Source organism: Pleuronectes platessa, chromosome 10, assembly GCF_947347685.1.
Source record: "Pleuronectes platessa chromosome 10, fPlePla1.1, whole genome shotgun sequence".
NCBI classification, from domain to species: Eukaryota; Metazoa; Chordata; class Actinopteri; order Pleuronectiformes; family Pleuronectidae; genus Pleuronectes; species Pleuronectes platessa.
This window is the reverse complement of record NC_070635.1, coordinates 8,472,267-8,495,595: the sequence shown is the minus strand read 5'-3', so window position 1 is coordinate 8,495,595 and position 23,329 is coordinate 8,472,267. Positions and strand designations below refer to the sequence as shown.

Below are 23,329 nucleotides of genomic sequence, written 5' to 3'. Positions count from 1 at the left end.
CATCACTGCACTGATGAAACAAACATAAGAAGTTGCCAGGTACTTTAATATAATCGTATTTTGATCAATTTCATGACTTTATACTTGTTTCATATTTTTGGATTGACTGTGTGTGTGTGTGTGATCTCCATCCAGATGTGTGTCTGTTGTGTCCGCTAGGGGCAGCATCGGGACGTGCTCCGGGTCTTTTGTGTTGCTAACGCCGCTCACTGGTCTCCAGCCATAAACACCCAAACAACGGGCATCTGTCTGGGGGATGAACCGCAGGACTCGCGTCGATGCTGTGGTTTTTTTTATCAGCGGCTCTTCCTCCTCCTGGGACGGGTTGTAATCCCGCGGTGGTGCGTTCCCCTCGTGTGACTCGCTGTGGTTGATTCTGCGGCCACTGACGATCCCGCATCTGGATTTGGCTGAGCAGCCTCTGCTAGCTAGCCAACAAGCTAGCTTGTGTTGTCGCCCCCTCCTCCTCCGCAGCAGCGGTTCATCCGACTCGGTCGCTCCCTGCTAAACGAAGCTGTCAGTCTCCAGCAGCCGCAGCTAACGACGGGCAGGATCGCTTGGACGCTGGCGCCGGAGGAGCGGAAGAAAATGTAAAGTGCAATGGGGCCAAAGAGACGGGAACTGGTGAGTGTGGTCATGCAAAGTAACCGACTAACGGTACTGGGCTAGCCTAGCCTAGCAGCCCGTCACGTTAGCTCTGTTGTGATAGCCTGCGGAGAAGCCCTTGTTGCTGCAAGCAGCTGGTTTATCCTCCAACGTACCGGGTGGAGGAAACACATTACATAGACGCCATGATTGTGTACAACTAGTAGTGTTTAACACCTTAACGCTAAGTGTGTGATCGTTTAACGCTACTGTCAGTGAGGCTGCAGCGTTGAGCTAATACTACTGTACATGATGCTAACTGTTGTTAGCTCCATCAGAATCGGGGTTTCAGATGCTACCTCAGAGTCTCGTGATGTGCATACTGTAATACAGCTTTGTAACAGTTGTAATGTGGCAGCCATCATGTCTTCTCCATTGTGTGAATGGCATCGCTGTCAATGGAGGGCTTACAAAGGTTCAAACTCTAATCGTGTGATGATAAAGTCAGCGGAAGAGAAGCATGTAAACGGTTGTTTCTGGGATCACTAGGCTCGTGTGCTTTCATTAGAAGCAATCCTCCATGTTCTGCCAGCGTAGCCTCTTTGTCGTGTGCAGTAGATCCAGTTATTTGCTGCATGCTCTGTTACAAATGCGTCTACAAGGACACACTGCAAATATTCTCTCCCCCACATTTTGCCTCCCATCCTGCAGGCGGTGCCAGTGATGGCCTCTCCCCTCCCTGTCTCGTTCATCCTGGGGTTCCTGCTGCTGGCCAAGGCGCCTGTGTGCCAGGCCGGGGACTGCAAGGGCCATCGGCAGGTGCTGAGGGGAACACCAGGCTATGTCACTGATGGCCCAGGAAACTACTCTGTCAATGGGAACTGCGAGTGGCTTATCAAAGGTATGGTTACTGAGATAAGATGTTGTCTTGGTCAGGGGAAATTTGAGTTATGGAAAACAAACCCAAGCTGCGTTCACACATGCAGTGAACTTTGGACTTTTTCCAGAGGGGATGTATGTGTGAAAGCAAGTGTCTGAGCCAGTTGCTCCAGAAAGTTTCTGGATTTTTCCCCCCTGCCAGGGCAGATGCCGGTGTTTATAATTTATACATCATGTCCTGCCTTCTTAATGCACTACCCAGACGCCACCACTGTCATAAATGTTCCAGACCTTTCCCTGTTGTTGTGAATACATTCAACCCAGACAACCTCCTGCTGCCTTCTTCATATGTGAAAGTCAAACTCTGGAAAAGATCCAGACCTAATGTTCCTGACATTTTCTGGAGTTCATGTCTGAAAATAGCTCTACAGCCAGAAGTGAGTTTGAAATGATTCACACAGATATTTCCTGCCTGTTTCATCTCTTTCAGCTCCCAGCAACAGTCACCGCATTGTCTTGAATTTCACCTTCATGGACACAGAGTGTACCTATGATTACCTCTTTGTGTATGACGGGGACTCCTACCAGAGCCCTCTCCTAGCCAGTCTGAGTGGCAACACTCTCCCTCAACCCATTGAAGCCAAGTCTGGCAAGGTAACTAAGACATGTTTAAACTGAAGCTGAGGAATTCTAACTAATAAGCAAATAACTTAATTTCGTATCCATTATTTAATCTCCCTTTTACAGATGCTGCTTCATCTCTTCAGTGATGCTAATTACGACCTCCTTGGTTTCAATGCAACCTACACCTTCTCTCTGTGCCCTGGAGCGTGTGGTGGTCATGGCCGCTGTGACTCTTCTACATCAAAGTGCCAATGCCATCAGGATTGGGGAGGATCAGCGTGCACAACCCGCCTGTGCTCCAAGGACTGTTCAGTGAATGGCCAGTGTGACAAGGTAGGAGTAGATTTAATGAACACACAATGCAACAGTCTTAAGCCAAATACACCTTGATTATGACCACTGTGCAGTATATTGAAACATTGATTTCTGGTCTTCAACTGTTTTATTTCGTTGTGTGTTATCTCAGAAAGGAGAGAGCTGCCTGTGCAACGCAGGCTTCCTTGGTCATAGCTGCCAGCTGGGTCTCCATGATGACAACGGGGTGGGGCAGTGGTGGCTTGTGAGTGAAGGAAACCCCTACACGTCTCCCAGGACCGGTTCTGCTGGCGTGTATCTATCTGCCACTGCAGCCATGTACTTGTTTGGAGGTGAGAGCAACACACTTGTAAACAGCTAATAAGTAGCGATAAACCCCACCCTCTTTTTTTTTTATCACACTATTTGTCAGTTAATTCCTTCCTGACATGGCACATTTATCACGTTTTAACTTGTAACCCTGTTTAATGCTTCAGAGTAATATTTTTTACGTTGAAACAACTTTTATTCTGCTGTTCTCCAGTATCAGTGTTTTTGATCTTTAATGTCAATAGTGTATGTTTGATTATTACTTATTTTTCCTGCAGGGTTTGATCTGAACAGAGCTCTCGGTGACCTGATCAAATACAATTTCACGTCCAACCAATGGGAAACCCGGTCTTACGGCCACTATCCTGTACGTGGTTTGTGGATGCACACAAAAACACACGCTCTCTCTGTCTTTACCTCCTCCTGTTCTTGCATTTCACTTACTTTGTTTCCGTGCACCCACATGTCCTGGTCATAGCCTCAGGCTTCTGTTGTAACTTCACCCTTAAAATATCAGGTAAACAAGAAACCGGGTTTCCTTAAACCCTGTCAACCACCACGGCTCGAATTTCACTAGGGAATTGGCAGAAGAACGAAAGGAAACAAAAAAAGTTGTTGCAGATGTGGTAATGAACTTAAGCTGAAATATACAGGTCTCACAAAGTTGTATTCACAGAGCCTGTCTCCTTGCTGTCATACTGGATGACATGGAAACAAGTATAAACATAAAAATGTATAAAGGGATCCCATGTATTATTTCCCCCCCCCTTTCTAATATTTCCCTTCCTTCTTGCACTCTTTGGTTCTGCTGTGTCAGGTGGCTCGTCATTCCCACACAGCGTCGGAATGGACGGGTAACATGATCATCTTCGGAGGAGAGCTCGCCAACGGCTCCCTGGCCAGTGATGTCTGGATGTATCGCCCAATTCAAGATGACTGGCAGCAGCTCGGCTTCTCCAGTACACTTGGGGCTCCTAGACTCGCTAATCACGCTGCAGCTGTAGTAGACGATTATCTTTATGTTTTTGGAGGTTTGTTTCACATTATGCTGTCACCTTGCAGTCCTTGTGTCTTATATACCTTTAAAAAAAAAAAGGACCATGTCTTAACTTTTTTCCCAGGTCGCACTGAGGAGGATATGTTTTCCTCTTCTCTGTATCGGTTCGGCCTGAGTGGTTCTGGTCGGTGGGAGAAGGTTCAACCCACCGGTGGGAAACCCCCGGCTACTGCTGGCCACTCCATGGTGTTTCACAGCCCCTCCAGGACATTGCTGGTCTATGGAGGCCACCGGCCCACCACTGCCAGGTAAACACATCTTTAATATATGAGTACCGCTGGATACAGTACTACACATAGCCAGTAGGAAGAGAGAGAGAAAATCAGGTCAATGATGTGTGTAAACCTTTTGGACTCTTTCCTTTGTAGATTTGTAATGGATGCACCCCTACTTGTAATTAGTCACCAAGTGTTAAGCCAGGCCATAGTACAACTATTACACAAACAGCATTTGAGAATAATTCCACAAGTAAATCCAAAACATAAATACTTAATGTGCCGATGCTCTATGTTTTTCCTCAGGTTCAGTGTGAGGGTGAACAACACTGATGTGTTCCACGTGGACAAACGGTTTTGGACATCCTTCCGTTCCCGTTTCCCAGCGACAGGCCCCCGAGAGAGAGCTTTCCACTCAGCCACTGTCATTGGAAACTACATGGTGGTCTATGGTGAGCATCAACAGAACTAGCAGACACAGTTCGTTCAGGGTAATCCTGTGTGTATTTATCCTCTTTTCTTCCTTCCTCTCTCTCCAGGGGGTAATGTACATATTCACTACCATGAGGAGAAGTGCTATGATGAGGAGATCTTCTTCTATCATCTGGGTTGTCATCAGTGGGTGTCTACCGGGGAGAGACAGTCACTGCGTGAGTTTCATCACAACTCACACCCTGAAACACAGTCCAACTTTCTTTTCTAAACAATTTTTACTTGCATACTAAGACACACCTACTAAAATGTAATGTATTTAAAGGTGGGGATGCTGTGCGGGGGCGTTACTCGCATGTTGCTGCTGTGATGGAAGGACGAGTGCTGCTGGTGGCCGGGGGCTACAGCGGTGTTGCCCGTGGAGACCTGGTGGCTTACAAAGTTCCGCTGTTCGTCAGTAGTGATCAAGGTGACAGGGTGAGTGGAGGTGTCATAATGTCATTAAACAATCATAACAAGACGATATTAATTCTTCAATAACAAAATCATTGTGTGTGTGTGTTGCCTTGTCAGGATGCTGTCTGTGCTGAGGCACTAGATGAAAGTATGTGCCTCAAGAACCCAGAGTGCAGCTGGTGTGAGGGACGCTGTCGAGAGTACCAGCCCACTAATCCGGTAACACTTCCTCAACACCACCTTGCAACCTTCCTCTCTATCAGATCCCTTCTGGTTTTAACTGATGAATTCAGATTAATTATAAAATATATTTTCTGGTATCCCTTCAGTCACTATCAGACTCCCACATTTTTTGTATCACTGTGATGTGTCTGTATGAATGTGCGCCAGGATTACCTCTTATTTATAACCTTGTGTTTTGTTTACAGTGTGGCAGCACTGGTTGCCTGGGCCTGGCGCGCTTCCTGTCTGATTGCCAGTCCTGTCTCGTGTTCAGTGGCACCCCAGCCTTTCTGGCCCGTGCTCCTGGTGAATTTGGCTGGTGTGTTCAGAATGAGTCCTGCCTGCCCGTGTCAGGTGAGACAGAGGGAGGGAGGAAGGAGGGCAGAAGAGAAGGGCTAAGCCTGTACAGAAAAAATAAATGATGTTGGGAGTTGACATGGGAGAGACTCATGTGGGGGCGTGTTTCAGAGATGGAGCACGATGACCTGACTGCACCTGGCGAAGATTGGACAGGCTACTCAGAAGATAATTTGATTTGGCTGTCCAATCGCGTTCTTTGCTGTTGGTGCAGTGCGGTCATGTGTTGTTACTCCTCTTGAACACACGTCACACATCTGTTTCAGTACAGTAGTACACTGTAGCAAACTGCTGTATTATGAGCTATTACGAGGTCAGATGTGTTTTTTGTGTGCTGACCTCTCCCTCTCGGTCTCACAGAGCGAAGTGCGTGCCGTGTGGACCAGATCTCAGGGGCGTACGGCTGGTGGGGGGAGCGTACCCTTTTCCTAACCTCCCTCCACTCCTGTCGCACCGAGAACTATGTCCCGGGACTGCACCTGCTCACCTTCCAGCACCCCCGCAACGACTCCCAGCCTGACAAGGTATGGAGGCCAAATCTCAAGTGCTAACTGTACTAGTTGTTGTTGTAACTACTTCCCTCTCTGCTTCTACTTATCCCTCGTTCCTTCCTCCAAAATTACTTGGACACTTATGACAAATCTTGATCCTTTCTCTTTTATTCTTCATTTCCCCTTTTGTGCACTTGGCTTTTTAACCTCTTGACTCAAGCGTTTACTTCTCTTTTTTTTGTCTGTGTTTTTCCTGCAATGCTGTCATAGAAAAGATTCCCTTTTTAAGTAGTATATCAAACTTTTGAAACCGTTCGTAGAGAATAGAGCTTCTTTTGATGTGTTTCCACTTCCATCCATCTTCCTCCTGCCTTCATCCTCCGCACCCCTTCCCCAGGTTGCCATCCTCCGCAGCACCAACATCATCCTCAGCCCCACCACAGAAATGGACGTAGCCCTACAGTTCAGGGGCTTCGTCCACCCGTTGTGGGGTGCTCCTCCACCTGCAACCCCTCCCACCAACACTGTCTCCATGTGGGCGCGCATCCAGAGGCTCCATTTTGAGGCTCGAATGGCATCAGGGCCCAACTCCAGCCAGCTGGTAAGGGGATGTGGATGTCATCACATTAAATTGTTCTATAGAATCTTAGAATCTAGAAGTCTTATAATATAATTTAAGAATACACAATTTGTTGTAGAACTCCCTTGATAGTGTAGGAAGGCAGGTTTCCCCAAAGGAGTAACTGGTGTAGGACAAGTGTTCAGTCCCCAAAAATTCAAACCGTACATTTTTTAAATCAGGTTTTTCAGTTATATAAATTTCCCTTGTTATGAAACATTCTGAAATTTGTGGAATGCTAATTTAAATCAAAAAATGAAAGCAATATTTTAAATTCACTGACAAATATGCTTTAAATTAGCAGAAATTAATTATTCCCATTTATACTTGAGACATTTGCTCTGTTTCTTTCATCCTAATCAGGAGGTGGTGGGTCGTTGGGCCGCGCAGCAGGAGAAGGAGTTGAAGCTGCTGAGTCGCACCGATGGCAATAAACTGTTCTCCAACCTGACCAGGGGCAACCATTACCTTGTTCAGGCTGAGGGTTACCTTAATAACTCTGGTTCAGGACAAACCAGTGAGATGGCTCTGATCTGGAACAGAACATTGCCTGGAGGGAGTGTGAGTACTGACACAGTTAAACTTGTGTTATTTTCTAAAGCAGCAAGACTTTCAAGTTTTGAAAGTCAACGAATAAAATAAAACTTTAAGTAGCTTATGCTTCTTTCTGCGATTCCACCAAAAGCTAAACTTTTAACTCCTATATGTTTTTCCCGATAACTTCTCTCCCTCTAGGAAATCTCCTTCCTGTTCTTGGAGCCGTACCGCTCAGGTTCCTGCTCAGCGTACATGTCCTGTCTGGCGTGTCTGTCCGACCAGTCTTGTGGCTGGTGTCCGTCTTTGTCCCGTTGCCTGTTGCGGGATGGCCCAGGCATTGAACCCTGCCCTGAAAGAGAGCTGGATGAGGAAAATGGAGATCAGCGCCATCTGCTGTTGGCACCCCAGCAGTGCACCTTGTGTGAAGAGTACAGAGACTGCTCTGCTTGTACTCAGGTATTACACTGATAACGGCACATCAAGATTTTCACATAGAGGTTCTCCGTGCTACTGATATTGTTTCGTATGTTGTATAGCATGATTATGGGGCTACATTATCCCTGAGTCATGCAAAGCTTACTTTGGTCGACAGGATCCTTTTTGTGAGTGGCAAATAAACTCCAGCAAGAAAGGCGACTACCTGTGCAGTCGACGGGGAAGACTGGATGGATCCATACGTGACCCAAGAGGATGTCCTCGAGTCTGCAACCAGTGAGTAATAAATACTTTATTTTACAGATCATAGATCTCCGAAAGAACCTACTGCTCACCCTTATCTCCTCCCCTCTCTGGTTAACTCTTTGCCATGTTAAGGAGAAAGACGTGTGGTGAGTGCCTCTCTAACTCCAGCCAGTGTGCATGGTGTGAGTCGGCCCAGGCCTGCTTCTATTTTGCTGCCTACCTCACAAAATACCCCTATGGAGAGTGCAGAGACTGGTATGACAGGTAAAAATGAGGATGTTTTTTATAAATCTTCTTTTTGTACTTTTAGCTGAGAGTTGAAAAACATAAACAAACTAGTTAATGTACCTTGGATCAATCATCTAATATTCTCATTCTTTCTTTTCTTACCTGTCAGCGTTCATTCGGTTCCCCAGTGTAAACAATGTTCAGCTTTGAACACATGCACAGACTGTCTGCGAATATTCCAGTGTGGCTGGTGTGGTGACTACAACAATCCCACAATTGGAAAGTAAGTAAATACATAAACAAGTAGATCCTCCAGAAAAACAACATGTAGTGTCAACATACCACTGGTCGAAGCACTTGTCAATAAATCCTTTTTTATTATCACTTCGTAGACATGTTACAGGTCGTTATTGTGATTTCCTCGTATTTATTCTGTGCTTTATGTTTATCTTTAGATGTTTGAGAGGAGACTGGGCTGGAATGGACGATCCCTCTGTGTATAACTGCAGTGTGGCTGTGGCTGAAGCACGAGCTGCCAAGTATGTTATCTCTTGTTTCACATGTCTAAGTATGAAGCAAGAATCTCTATCTCTCTGTGAGTGTGTTTGTTTGTGTGTCATTCGCATATCTCAAGAGCTGTTCATCCTCCACACCCAGAATCTGAGATAAGTGATTTCGACATGGTGTGCTCTAAAGGGCAGATTAATATGAAGCTGTATTGCACAAGCATATTTCACCATGGAAATGTTTACAATTGCCGAATTCCACATCTCTAATATTTACTGATACCTGTCCTGTTTTGTTGCAACAAAACATAATAAATGTAACTCTTTTGATTCCTCAACATTTTAAAGTTGTTTTAGATATAGTATAGTTGGATATAGTGTACCTGTTCAAACTCATGTGTCCTTGTCCTGCTCTTTCAGCCCTGAGCCCCAGACCTCCGCCCCGCCTCGGCCTCTGGAAATGGAGATGGAGCTGGAGCACTTGGAGGACGAAGAGCAAGATGCGATCTGGTCCTACCCCACCTGCCCAGATGTCGAGGAATGCAGACTGGGTCTCCACAACTGTCACCTTTTCGCCACTTGCATCAACACTCCCACCTCCTATGAGTGCCACTGTGAGAGAGGATACACAGGGGATGGCACGTTGCACTGCAACCAGACGTAAGAGTCTTCACCGAAAATGTGTTCCTCTTTTGGATCATGCTTCCACTGTCTTATCCTAAGCAAGATTCTTTAAAACATCCCTCTCCCTTATTTACTCCCTCCTACAGGTGCTACAATGAATGTCGAGAGGGTCAATGTAGCGGGAGCCCACGGTTTGAGTGCGAGTGTTCCCTGGGCTGGACGTCTGACCCTGCCACCCTGGTTCTGAGTGGTGTTGAATGTGACGTGGACTGTGGCTGCAACTTCCACTCCACTTGTATTACTGCTCCGGGTATCTGTGACGAATGTCAGGGTGAGACATTAATAGAAGGATTTCAGGGACCAGGGCAATATTAATGTCCTCTTTACCTAAATGATGCATTAAAATCAAACTTACAGTTCATAAAACTGAAACTCCATTGATTATGTACCGACTTAAAGGTCAAAATGTTCCTCTCTTGCTCTATCTCTCAGATTGGACGACAGGGCCTCACTGTGAGCACTGCCGTCCAGGAAGCTTTGGTTCAGCCCTGGCTGGCGGCAGCGGCTGTGTTCCTTGTGAGTGCAATGGCCACGGCGACCCAGTCCAGGGCTACTGTCACAACCAGACTGGCCAATGCTACTGCACCCACAACACTCAGGGACCACACTGCGAGTCCTGTCTGCCTGGATACTATGGAGATCCCAGGTAAGGAGATCTTTACCATATGATTGAAGTATAATGCCCAGTCTTCATTTCTGAGTCTACACTAAAACAGAGGGAAACTGTTGTGGTAGATTTTTGTATGTTCTGATTTTTTCATGATGACCTTCTCTGTCCAATAGGAACAACGGCACATGCTACCGCCAGTGCCAGGGCCGTTCGGTACTGCTCTCCTCCACCTCGTCGTCCTCCATGCCTCTCTCCTCTTCTCTGGGATGGCGAAGTGGCACAGAAGGGAAAGGAGGACTTTCACATTGCCTGTGGGTCCTGTCTGTGACTGAGAACCTGGCCCCTTGTATGCCCCGACAGCTGTGTCCCCCTGTAGCCCTCACGCTGCATCCAGACTCCCACACATTTTGTAAAGTGAGTACAAACATGCCTGGATCATACAAATTAACATGTGAGCTGTGCCGTTGCATCAAAAATGTTCTTCATTCCCTTCAGCGTCTTCATTGCATTCCCTTAACTTTATCTTGCAGAGCTCATTTGTCTATGTGTTTGATGGCCTGCCTCGTTTTCTGGCCAATGGAGTTGTACATTCAGATCACAACCTGATTGGAGCATTTTGTGGCACCACAAGGACCCAGCCTATCACGGTGGAGGCAACTTCAGGTATCTTTCAGACCTAATCACTTTATTTAGGGCATTAGCTTAACCTACTAATTCACTATCAAGCACACTATTCACAGTGTAACCCTAATGTAGATTCCCCCCTTAGGTTATTTAAACTTATGAAATATTCGGATACATTCACAGTATTGTACTTTGTCTTTCCCCACCAGGTGTGATTTCGGTCTACTTTGAGGCCAACGTCTCGTCAAACAAACCCCAAGGCTTCAATGCATCTTTCTGGGTGCGTCGCTGTCAACAGAGCTCTGAAGAAGGTGACGAGGGGTCGCTTGTGTGTCCTGGAGGAGCACAGTGCCAAAGTGGGCTCTGCCAGTGCCCGCAGGGGTACGGGGGCCCCCACTGCGATCGGCCCATTTGCTCTCAGGACTGTGGAATGGCAGAGGGAAGAGGAGCTTGTAATACAGTAAGATTTTTGATTATTTATGTTACATATAGTTAGATATATAGCAGTGACACTTTATATCGGAGACTATAAGTGTTTGTCAATGAATAAAATGTAGAAATGATCAACTTAAGTTTTCTTGGGCCATTTGATTTGCTGTGTTGTGTTCATAATAAACTTCAGCTATACAAGCACATTATTCTATGGAATGTCTTTTCTTTATCAAGCCAATGTAAACTCTCAATAATGCAAGTTTGAGCACCAGGTGGTTGAATTTCTGCATCACTAACCAACATATGTGGTTTGTCTCAGTCTTTGGGAGTGTGTGTGTGCTCAGAAAGCTGGGCTGGCTCAGACTGCTCGGCTCCTCGAGACTCCAACAGCCTTGTGTGGGAAACACTGCTGGACACACAACTGACAGTGGTAAGTGCACAACCCATCATAAACAGTAAGTTGAAGAATTTTACACACACACAAACACACTCTCATGTGCACTGTCGCTCCGCAGAACCAGGCCCACAGGTTCCTCCACAGGATGGGCCACTCTCTGCTGTCTGGAGCTCAGGGCAATCTCTGGATGTACGGAGGACTCTCTCTGTCAGAGGGCATCCTGGGAAATGTCTACAGGTAGGGACACATTGAAGGTGTTATTGTACTGTAAGCATATTAGAATGTACTGTCTTACACATTTAGTTTCTGGTTCGTTTAGATATTCTGTGTTGGAGCATCGTTGGACCCAAATGTTGACGAGCTCTTTTGAAGAGGGCTCCACTCCCAGCCCTCGCTATCACCACGCCTCTGCACTGCTGACCAGTCATGAGCTGGGTTCTGGAAGCCACGGAGCCAGTCACAGTTTCATGTTGGTGGTTGGTGGTGTCACTCAAAATGGCGTTGCCATGGATACTTGGAGTCTCAATCTGAGCAGTTTAGTTTGGAGGGAATACAAGGTGTGGATTAGATTAAACATTGAATTACACAACATCTGAAAAATCCCATGCGTCTTACTTATGTTTGCCTAACAATTTAAATCCTCTTGGACCTTTGACAGAGCTCTGTGCTGCCCCCGCTGGCTGGCCACACGCTGACTGTGCGCCGAGACTCCTCAGTGCTCCTGATTGGAGGTTACTCTCCAGAGAACGGCTTCAACCACCACCTACTGGAGTTCAGCCCTCATTCTGGGAACTGGACCATTGCCCAACACTTGGGCACACCACCTACAGGTTTTTTAGACTTTCTGTTTTTTAAGTATTATAATATTGTTGCCATTTATTTATTATTTTTATTTAGCCATTCATTAGTCTACCTCACAAACAAATTAGGAATTCAGGACATTTAAAAAATGTGTAAAGATTAACATCATGTACAGATTGATCTCACTTTTCTGTTTCTTTTTGCTCTTCATTCAGGTTTATATGGCCATTCAGCCATCTATCATGAGCAGACTGATGCCATCTATGTCTTTGGAGGCTATCGCTTTCATGTGGAGACGGTGGAGCCCTCAGGCGAGCTCTACAGTCTGTACTACCCCAACCTCACATGGTCTCTGCTGGTCCCCTCGCAGGGTAACAAGGTAAGACGCTGAACTCTCCTGTCAACTCTTCCAGGTCAGTTATTAGGACAAGGCAGGCAGTTGTCCTCCATCTGTCCAGTGCATAAAGATAACTTACCCATTCTCTGTCATTATTTTTGCAGCCACTGTCCCGGTTCTTCCACGCTGCGGCCCTGATCAAAGACACCATGGTCATTGTTGGAGGAAGGACAGAAGCAGAAGACTACAGCAACTCGGTGTCGCTGTATCAGATCAACTGTAACACTTGGATACAACCAGGTGACCATCTCAATGTCCTCCTGCATTTTCAGTAACAGTCAAATCCTGATTTATCAGACCATTCCCAACTCACATTTCATCTCTTTCCCTCAGTCTCAGCTATAGGAGATCCAGTAAATCGTTCAGTGTCTCTTGCTATGACAAGCTGGGAAGGCCGTCTCTTCCTGTCAGGAGGTTTCAATGGCGTCACACTGGGCCGACTTCTAACACTGACTGTGCCCTCTGACCCCTGTGGGCTGCTGCCAACGCCAGAGGCCTGCAACGCCACCACAGGCAGCTGCGTCTGGTGTAGGGGAAGCTGTGCTTCTTCTGATACTGCTGAGAGGTAACATATTTGGCTAAAGCCAAATCACTGAATAAAATGTACTCGGTTCTTGTGTCAGAAGTTATGTGCAGCTAACTAAAATCCATTATTTCTACTCTCCGTCAGAATGGGCTGTTTAGCTGGCCAGTCTCCCTGTTCCCCGACTCCCCGTCAACCAGACCAGTGTCGAAGACTGAAAACCTGCAGTGAATGTCTGGCCCGTCACCCCAAGACGTTCTCTGGTCAATCACAGGTAACTTCCAACACACACTGCTCACTAACTTGAAGTGAGACAGTGACTGCCTGATAGGTAAAACCTGTTCTTTGTTCAATTTCCCAGGCTGCTCTACAGTGTAAATGGTGCACAAACTGTCCGGAGGGGGCCTGTATCAGCAGCTCGGTCAGCTGCACGTCTGAACACGACTGTCGGATCAACCAGAGGGAGATCTTTCTGTCCAGCAACTGCACTGAGACCAGCTGCGAGGCTTCGGATTGCCCTAAGTGTACTGCTTCAGGAAAATGCATGTGGACTCGCCAATTCAAACGCACAGGTCAGGGAGTGGTGTTGTCAAGCCCTGACAAAATTGTAAAGTTCTTGATTTTCAGTCCAGAGCTGATAATAAATAAGACAATTCCTTAATCTCATCTCGTACCAAATGGAGGAATTCTTATGTTGGAGATAATTATGCCCCTCAAATATAATACCCCTCTAAGTTTGAGTATTTAACTAAAACAGAAGTGTGTGTTGTGATTTCTCCAGGTGAAACCAGGCGCATCCTGAGTGTGAACCCCACCTATGACTGGACGTGTTTCAGCTACGCCTTGCTCAACGTCTCACCCATGCAGGTGGAGTCTTCTCCCCCTCTGCCATGCCCTCCCCCTTGCCACACACTCCATAACTGCAGCCTCTGTCTGGGCTCGAAAGGCTCTGATGGGGGCTGGCAGCACTGTGTGTGGAGCATGGCACTGCAGCAGGTATGACAGCCCTGCAAGATTGTTACTGAATACCTTGGTGTGTGTTTTTTTTTTTTTTCCAACTTGTTCCATGACAATCAACCTCTCTCCTCTTCCCCCAGTGCATGAGCCAATCTTTTGTGCCCCTGCGATGTGAGGCCGGTCAGTGTGGTCGCCTGCTCTCAGGGGGGGACTCTTGCTCTCCTCAGTGCTTCCAGCTCACCCAATGCTCCCACTGCATTGCCAGGCCTCAGTGTGGCTGGTGTAGTGGTCGTGGAGGCAACGGGGCTGGACGTTGTCTACAAGGAGGACTTGATGGTGAGGAATATGTCTTCGACTGAGGCAGCTGATGATTGTAGATGTTACTTTATCTTCTTACTGTTTCTGTTTTTAACCCCTGATTCAACTCACCTTCTGTTCTTTATTCCTAGGGGTGAGTGAGGGTGTTTGTCCCCTGAGAAACAGCAGCTGGTCTTTCCTCCACTGTCCAGAGGAGGACGAGTGTGCAAACAGTCATCACCACTGCAACAGCACCCAGGACTGCCACGATCTACCCCAAGGATATCACTGCACCTGCAAGCAGGGTTACATTCTCAGCAGGTACCTTAACATTTATTGTTTCAGGCACTGAATAGTTAGATGTTTTTCTTAGTAATTGGACAGGTGAACTCAAATCCTCTCTCTTTGTTTTTCTCCTGCTCAGTAAATCTGGTCAGTGTGAGCCTGTGTGTGCACAAGGCTGTGTGAATGGGACGTGTGTGTCCCCGGGAGTTTGCCGGTGTCACTTTGGCTTTGTGGGGGAAAACTGCTCCTCTCAGTGCAGCTGCAACAAACACAGCAACTGTGCTGGTGTTAACACGCCAGATGTGTGTATCGAGTGCCACAATAACACCATTGTAAGTGCTTATAGAAATATACATCCACAAACTTTTAATACTGGTTTCTTTTCCACGTTCATTTTTATTTATTGAATTCTGCTTCCCCTAATTCCAGGGTAAGCACTGTGAGAAGTGTAAGCCACTGTTTGTGGGCTCTGCCAAGGGGGGAGGAACTTGTCGTCCATGTCGAGAGTTTTGCAGGGGAAACAGTGCTGTGTGTCTGTCCCGGGACGACCATAAGAAGGCCCTTGAAAACCCACGGCTCTATCCTCTGGACCCCAACAGCGTAAGTGTCCTTATGGCCTCATGGGTCATGTGTAAATGCTTTTTTTTATCTTTGGTATTATCTTTATTCTAAATCCCTGTTAAGTGTCAGGCATCCATCTCCATTTTCCTCTTCATCAGATTCAGGACCGAGTGTCTGAGGGGCCAACAGAAGAGAATGCTGTGTGTGTGAACTGCCAGAACAACAGTGTGGGGGACAAGTGTGAGAGCTGCCTCAGTGGCTACTTCCTGCTGCAGGGGAAGTGTGATAAGTGAGTAAAAAGAATAAATACATTGAGACAAAAGGAAAATGCTAATATTTTCAGAAGCAATGAACTTTGCCATCTTAACTATTTGGCTTTTCCTTAGACGTTTGTAAGTCATTTACAGGATCAGATTTTCTCCTGTTAAGTGTTTGGATTGTCTCCTCTTTGCAGGTGTCAGTGTAATGGCCATGCAGACACGTGTAATGAGCACGATGGCACTGGTTGCCCCTGTCAAAACAACACAGAGACCTCCTCCTGTCTGAGTAGCCCTCAGAGTGACCGGAAAGACTGCTACAGGCAACAGGTACGCACTTGATATTAATAATAACAAACATGGAACAAGGGTTTTCTTCTTCTCAAATCAGCAGGTGTCTCATTTGATATCTTTCTATTTCCTACTCTTTGTTGAAGAAATCAAATTTCCAAACCTTTTTGATCAACTGTTTCCTCTCACATTTAGTGTGCCAAGTGCAAAGACTCCTTCAATGGAACCCCGGTGAATGGGCGTCAGTGCTACCGTCAGTTCAACGTGGACACAGAGTGCTGCTTTGACCCCACATCCCAGACCAACTGCTTCCATGATCCCACTATTCGCAACCTGCCCAGGGGGAGGACAGTGTTCTTCGCAGCCCAGCCAAAGTTCACCAATGTAGACATTCGGGTCACCATTGATGTTACCTTTGGTGAGGTGGAGGTGTATGTGTCCAACTCCCATGACACTTTCATAGTAGATGTGGACCGCTTTTCAGGGATTCATACCATCAAGATCGAGGAGGAATCAGTAACTCGGGGAACAACAACCGGGGGAGACAAGGATTCCCCTCCGTCCCCTATTAAGGTGTTCGCCAATGCTTCATCCGGTCTCGGAGGTCCCTTGCTTTCCCACAATCCCCTGCAGCTGCAAGCAAAACCTCCAGGGGCTGATAGAGAAATTACAGAGGAGCGGGCTGAAGGACTCATCTCCTACATCACTGTGTGGAAACCACAGACGGTGCTGATCGTACGTGGTGTTCGCGATCGAGTGGTCATCACTTTCCCCCACGAGGTGCACTCCCTGAAATCCAGTCGCTTCTACATTGCTTTAAGAGGTCTGGGAACTAACGACAGGCAGGGAGAGTCCCAGGGTCTGCTCTTTCTGCGACAGGACCAAGCCCACATCGATCTTTTTGTCTTCTTCTCTGTTTTCTTCTCCTGCTTTTTCCTCTTCCTGTCCGTCTGCGTCCTCCTGTGGAAGGTCAAGCAGTTCCTGGACTTCCGTCGCGAGCAGCGTCGCCACATTCAGGAGATGACCAAGATGGCATCAAGACCCTTTGCTAAACTCACTATATACCTTGAACCAGAGGAGCCTCAGCTTATTTATCTGCCTTCATCTGGAGGAGGGGTGGGGGGGAGCACTGTATCGCTTGCTCACGCCCGCACTGGGAAGATAGGGGGAGTGGTGGTGGGCCAGAGGGGCAGGGCAGGAGCTGTCTCCTACAAACATGAGCCGGGCTCCGGACCCACAGCCCACCACCACCATCACCTTACCCTGGGTGGAGGGGGCAACAGTGGCCAGCACCTGCCGCTGCACTACCTGAATACCCACCACTATGCCAGCACCACCACTGGCACCCCAGCCTCACATCATCATCATCCATCCACATACAGTGGCTACCAGCATTTTTGCCGCTCCGACCCCTTCCTCTCTCAGCTTATGGGCTTTTCCTACTCCACCTTTAAGACGGGGCCCATCACGCTTGAGCCCACAGATGACGGCATGGCCGGGGTGGCCACTGTCCTCTTCCAGCTGCCGGGGGGTGTCTTGGCTCCAAATCGGGCCTGTCTGGGCTCTGCACTGGTTACACTGCGTCAGAACTTGCAGGAGTACTGCGGCCACGGCAGCGGAGGGGGCCACGCAGGGGCGGGAGCGGGGCGCAAGGGGCTTCTAGGGCACCAGCACCTGACCACTATGGCTATGTAGAGAACAAGAAAAAGATATAAATGAAATACGACAGGAACAAAGGAGATGGGATAAGTCTGTACATTTTTTGATATTATATAATAAATTAATATTTTGAAAGAAACATGGCTGCAAGGCGAAGACAAAGTCCAAAAAAGAGTTTAGTCAGAGTCAGTTAACATGAGCTTTTTGAACAGAGTTGTACATACACTGTATAATGAATTGTTAAGTGTCTTTTATTGTATTATGTATTGCTATACTGTATTACAGTGCTTCACGTGACCAAGCCAGCTGTCTTTAGAATGCACTACAACTGCTATCAACGGAGCCGTGTTGCATCCTGACTGTGATCACTAAAGAGGTTTGAGCGCACTCGACAGTCGGTCTCATACGAAGACTGAAGCTGGACCGATGTTAATAATTCTTCTCATTGACCAACAGAGATGTAAAGAAAGACATCTGCTCACTTTGGAACCAACATGTGCTTTAAATCCCCCCCCCCCCCCAAAAAGTGACAATCAACATTGCCATTGAGAACAAAAGACTTATTTAAATTGTTTCTGCATAATGTGCAAAGTTTTGATTGTCAGCTCAGCGCGGGAAAAAAAAAGGCAGAGTCGCTTGCAAGATGTTTTTTATATAGTAGTTGATATGAATGACTTCTAACTGTATCTCAGTACATGGCAGGCTTGTTAGGTAATATGTTTGTTAAACAGACTCCTGAGTATGTTCTTGCATATTCGTTCACCTGCTACGTTGCATTGTTTGTTTTTCTGCTCATTTGCCTTCACTTCTTGCCTTGTCTGTGAGTCCACTGGCTTACACTTGTCACTTGTGTTAATGGAAATGTGTGGTGCAGATCTGGGATGCCGTAATAACAATGACATATTTTACATATTGTTCCATGACTTGTTTTCGTAAAGAAAAATGAAGGATGATGTTTTCAGTATGAGTCCTGGCTTCCTGACACTATACTATTTTAATAACACAACAGAACTCGTCCATTAAGATGAAATTAGATTACTTTTTGTTGACATGAAATGTGTGTTGGTGTTTGGCTAGTTTTACTAGACTTTTATTTTCTTCAGGCTACATGCCTGTGTAGATGATTGTATCGGCCAATCGTAGCTACGTATAGATCGAAACATTTGGACGTGGTAACAGGAAGAAAATATTGTTAATAAATGTTGCTCTAATGATATGGTCATGGGAAGAGTTGTGTTAGAAAAGTTCTCCTGGTGAGAGATGATGGAAATAGTTTTTATTTGAAATGAGACTGAATTACTCGTTCACTGACTGGCGTCGGTATTTTTTTTTTTTCTCCTTGTTTTTCCCTTTTTGCACTGCATGGAGGCGATGAGCCCCATTATTCATGTGAAACACTAAGAGTGGATGTCGTCCAGCCTCCGATGGCACACAGTGTCATGGATGACCTCAGAGTGGTGCTGCTGGCTTTCTATCGAATGGAAGAAAAGAGAAATCACGGGAGGTTTTGTCATGAACTGAATTGTTACGCTAACTAAAGCTCAAATAAATATTGTCACTATTTATAGCAACCCTCCACAAACAAGCATTAATTCTGTTCTGTTTTCGTCCCGTATCTTTGTGTATTTTTTTTAACATACTTTATTTTTGTACATAACTTTTTGTTGTGTTATTTGTTTTTTTTTCAAAAGAAGGGAACAGTGTTGTATGAAAGGCTGCGCGAAGATTCTCTGTCCTGAGTCGGCTGAAATAAAGTCTGTGGAACAAGATTGTGTGTGTGTGTGTGTTTTTACTGAAGTCTTAATACTGATACCCTTATAGGACGCTGCTTAAATCCTAAAGACATGAGACCAACAAAATAAATGTCGACAACTGGGATATCCATGCTGCCACATTGTAAACATTTAAAGCTCAAAATTTAAAATAATTTACATTTGGATAATTTAAATGTTTTCGAAAAATCAATATAGATAACATTGTAGTGAAATCCCAAACAATGAAACTGCAAATATTTAAAAAATGTATGAAATATTAGTAAGGTCAGGATCATGAGTTGGCATTTTATTACAGCTAATGTAGATATTCTGCTTGTTAAACAGAAATAAGACATCTATAAGTTCACTGATTAATATAAGGGTTGTCTTAACGGATTCCAAATAATATCCAGTCAAATAAATATCGAACTTTTCTCGATTCAGCTATAGATCAAATTTATTTAGATACAAATACATATATATACAGATTCCCTTTAATTGTACAGTGGGCGGTGACCTGTACACGACTGGCTGGAGCTGATTGGCCAGACCATCAGGAAGTGCGGTGCTCTTCCTGTGTTATTATCTGTGCTTATTATCACTGCAAAGCAATTTAGCCATTTAACGCGAGCGTCCCTGTCCAGAGGAGGCTTCGGCTGACCTCGGGTCCGTTACAACACGGTAAGTTGTTGTTTTCCTTTACGCAGACGAGCAGAGAATGACAGCGACAGACGCTCCGCTGCAGGGAAAGTGCAGCAGACGAGCCCCAGTGCTAGCGGTGCTGCTACAGGCTAATGGGACGTTTGTACAGTTTAGCTACGATGCTAACGTTGGATGAACTATCTAATTGAAGTGTTTGTCCCAATGCTACAGGGCGGCTGTGGCTGAGGGGTGGAGCGGTCGTCCTCCAACCTGAAGGTCTGCAGTTCGATTTCCAGTCTTCCCCATCTGCATGCCCGAAGTGTCCTTGGGCAAGATGTTGAACCCCGAATTGCTCTTCATAGAACAACAAAGTGCTGCTAATAGATGCACTGTTTGAATGGGTGAATGTAAAACTGTGGTGTAAAGAGCTGTGAGTGGTCATCAAGACTAGAAAAAGTGCTATATAAACACAAAACCATTTACCATACACACTCGAAGTAACGAGGTGGAATCCTGATGGTGACGACACAAAGATGAAATCCACCAAGAAGAAGTCTCGGCTGAACAAAGCAAAGGAAGAGGAGACGCAACACTATGAGGTCATTGTGAAATCTGAGAGTGAGCCGGGGCCAGACAGCGAGGAGGAAGAGGAGGAAGAGGAGGAGGAGGAGGAGGCAGGTGATGTTTACACCAACGGAGACGGTCTCAGCATCCGAATCAAGGAGGAGCCGAACACGCAGGAGATCTGTGAGGAGGCGGAAGGCGACAACTCCAGCTGTTCAGGCTTCAGACCGGACTCCGTGACATCCTGGCCAGATGTTGAACATCTGCAGGGACACGTGAAGGAGGAGCGCCACTCTCCTGACCATCAGCCCCAGTGTGAACTCACCGGAGCTGCTGTCAAGAAGGAGGCAGAGTCGTGGATTAAAGAGGAGAGAGACAGTGAGGAGGAGGAGGCAGGAGACATCCAGGAGGATTATGAGGAGGGAGAGGAGGTCTCCACAGGTGGGAGTCAGTTTATCACAAGCACACACAACCTGGGGATGCCTAGGTGTTTTCATGTTCATGTTTTTGGTTGCAGGAATGAATGATTAACATTAGTTATAAGCTCCATGGTTGCATCTCTAATGAAATTATAATCAGATACTTGGAGTTAATCTTTTATTTAACAGAGGTCTGAACAATTAGCTGTTTTTCATAAATGCATCTCAGTTTCAGATGATATGATGAGAATAGTTCACACATTAAAGCCTAAAAAGATGCATCACTAGAATCCACACACCCTGACTCAGCTTCCTCAATGAGGTGTTATCAGTTTGTAGTCAGTAGACCATTAAAGAAACATCATGGACTGTAGAACGCTGCAGCCAGTGACTCTGGATCAGGAGACAAGACCCCAACTGGGCCCTGTGATGTTAGGGAGACACACCCAGGTCTGATCAGCCTTTGGAGGTTCTGCCTTGGTGGTTAGCAATTTATCATAAAACTAGTGTGGAAGCCGTTCAAATGTATAACGTACAAAGGATATTAACCATAAATGTTCATAAAAATAAAAAAAATCAATCTCAGAACGGGAAAGTGTATAATGATATATTCTTCCTTTCTTTAATCATCTCTCCTCTTGTGTGTTTCTCTCCCACTTAGAGTCCTCGTCAGAGTTCTTTCCCTGTCCTCACTGCACCGTCTCCTTTACTGACTTGGACTTCCTGGAGAAGCACGTCAAGTGGGTCCATCAGAAAGAGTATCTCGACAAACTGAAAAAATGCCTCTCGAGCCGCACAATTAACCTCATTCCCAAGCACAGGTGCACTGTCTGCAGCAGCACCTTTAACTCCAAGGTCAAACTGAGAGTGCACGTTAGTGAGGTCCATCCTTCTGCCCCTCCGCGCAGGCTCCACCCGTGCCCAACATGTGCACGCAGCTTCCAGTACCTGAAGAATCTGAAGAATCACTGTCAGCGCTGGCACAGCATGTCTGTGGTCACCCGAGGGGGGCACCTGAGCTGCGCTGACTGTGGGAAGAGTTTCAAAGCGACCTGGGGTCAAGGGCCCCACTTGTGTCATGAACCAGTTAACACAGAACCGGAGGATAAGCCAATCTGTCTGGACACTGGTGTGCAGTGTCCCAAATGTGGCAAGAAGGTGCGCACACGTCAAAGTCTGGAGGGTCACATGCGCACACACACGGGCGACCGGCCATTCGTCTGCAAAGACTGTGGCAGGAGGTTTGTGGAGCACAGCGGTTGGCGGCAGCACATGAAAATACACGCCGGGGAGAAGGCGTTCAAATGTCAGGTGTGTGGGAAAACCTTTTTAAGGTCGCACCACCTCAAGTCCCACCTAACGACCCACTCGGGCAAGAAGGAATATTCTTGCTCTGAATGTGGGAAGGAGTTTGGATTCAAGTCGAGTCTGGTTCTCCACCTCAGGACACATTCCACTGAGAGACCCTTCAACTGCAACGTGTGCGGGAAGAGTTTTAACACCCCGAGGAATCTGAGGACTCACACCAAACTCCACACCAATGAGAAAGCTCACCAGTGTGGGGACTGTGGGCTGAAGACCGTTGATCTGGGGACATTGAAAATACACCTGCGGACACACACTGGAGAAAGGCCGTACCACTGCACAGTCTGCGGAAATAGGTTTATTCGCCTTGCACATTTGAGAAATCACCAACGCACCCACACTGGTGAGAGACCGTACAAGTGCACGGAATGCGACAAGAGTTTCACTCAGTCCGGCGACCTGGTGAAGCATAAACGCATACACTCCGGGGAAAAGCCCTTTGAATGTCCAGAGTGCCAGCGCCGATACACTACGTCCGGCGATCTGGGCAAGCACAGGAGGAGTCACACTAACCTGCGTCCCTACACGTGTCAAGAATGCGGAAAAAGCTTTCGTCTGTCGGGCCATCTGAAAACTCACATGTTGACGCACACGGGGGAGAAACCCTATTCCTGCCCCAACTGTCTCCGCAGGTTCGCTCGCTCTCACCATCTTTCTGGACATGTGGCTAAATGTCGCTGATCGTGTTTGAGGAGACTGTAAATACACTAGTTCTGATTTAATTTTGTAATAACGGGAGCTGCAGAGACTCTACTACTACTTTATGTTAATGATTGTGTTAAAGTGAAAACTTATATTTGTAGATTATTATTTATATAACATTTGTGTAACCTTCGACTCAGATGACTGTTGTAACTTATTAAAACACATGAATCATATCTGTTATTGCATGGAACTTTTTGTAGAACTATTCAAGCTTTTTTTCCTAGAGTAGGTTTAGTCTGGTTGTGCAAAACACTAAGATAATGGAGACTTGAAGACATATGAGGCAGAGCTCAGTGGAACAGGCATATAATGGGTTGTTTGCACCACTGGTGAATGCTGTACTGTCTGTAAAAAATAATAAATTATTTAATGAAAGCATGAACACTGTGTAATGAACCGTGTGTTAAGTCACGAGGAGCGGTCAAATTATTTGAAGCATTTGTGCACAAGTTAAATTTATATTCACAATAAGGATGAACATAAACTTTGATCTTCATGAATCAAATGTCGACTATACTATTTTTTAAATAAGTGCAGAATAATAACTGAAATGATTAATTAATTACCAATTTGAGAACTCATTTCTACTGGG

At 46.2% G+C, this 23,329-nt stretch overlaps 2 protein-coding genes across 2 annotated transcripts; both read left to right on the top strand.

Moving 5' to 3' along the window:
• Nucleotides 1-167: 167 nt before the first annotated feature.
• megf8 (multiple EGF-like-domains 8) lies at nucleotides 168-18,249 on the top strand. Its single transcript, XM_053432753.1, has 44 exons — nucleotides 168-624; nucleotides 1,297-1,486; nucleotides 1,955-2,118; nucleotides 2,212-2,421; nucleotides 2,555-2,735; nucleotides 2,991-3,079; nucleotides 3,530-3,743; nucleotides 3,834-4,017; nucleotides 4,291-4,436; nucleotides 4,524-4,634; nucleotides 4,742-4,893; nucleotides 4,990-5,091; nucleotides 5,301-5,448; nucleotides 5,812-5,975; nucleotides 6,340-6,543; nucleotides 6,925-7,122; nucleotides 7,297-7,554; nucleotides 7,691-7,809; nucleotides 7,912-8,043; nucleotides 8,177-8,290; nucleotides 8,463-8,546; nucleotides 8,934-9,173; nucleotides 9,284-9,468; nucleotides 9,630-9,843; nucleotides 9,981-10,221; nucleotides 10,338-10,470; nucleotides 10,641-10,891; nucleotides 11,183-11,293; nucleotides 11,379-11,497; nucleotides 11,580-11,817; nucleotides 11,919-12,090; nucleotides 12,277-12,440; nucleotides 12,563-12,698; nucleotides 12,792-13,023; nucleotides 13,129-13,255; nucleotides 13,343-13,553; nucleotides 13,763-13,977; nucleotides 14,079-14,274; nucleotides 14,388-14,556; nucleotides 14,660-14,852; nucleotides 14,950-15,120; nucleotides 15,240-15,370; nucleotides 15,536-15,668; nucleotides 15,825-18,249. Exons 1-44 carry the CDS (start codon nucleotides 601-603, stop codon nucleotides 17,322-17,324), a joined length of 8,670 nt encoding a protein of 2,889 aa, XP_053288728.1. The 5' UTR covers nucleotides 168-600; the 3' UTR covers nucleotides 17,325-18,249.
• Nucleotides 18,250-19,594: 1,345 nt separating this feature from the next.
• Nucleotides 19,595-23,119, top strand: LOC128449471 (oocyte zinc finger protein XlCOF6). Its single transcript, XM_053432665.1, has 3 exons — nucleotides 19,595-19,723; nucleotides 19,916-20,689; nucleotides 21,329-23,119. Exons 2-3 carry the CDS (start codon nucleotides 20,218-20,220, stop codon nucleotides 22,711-22,713), a joined length of 1,857 nt encoding a protein of 618 aa, XP_053288640.1. The 5' UTR covers nucleotides 19,595-19,723; nucleotides 19,916-20,217; the 3' UTR covers nucleotides 22,714-23,119.
• The last annotated feature ends 210 nt before the right edge of the window (nucleotides 23,120-23,329 follow it).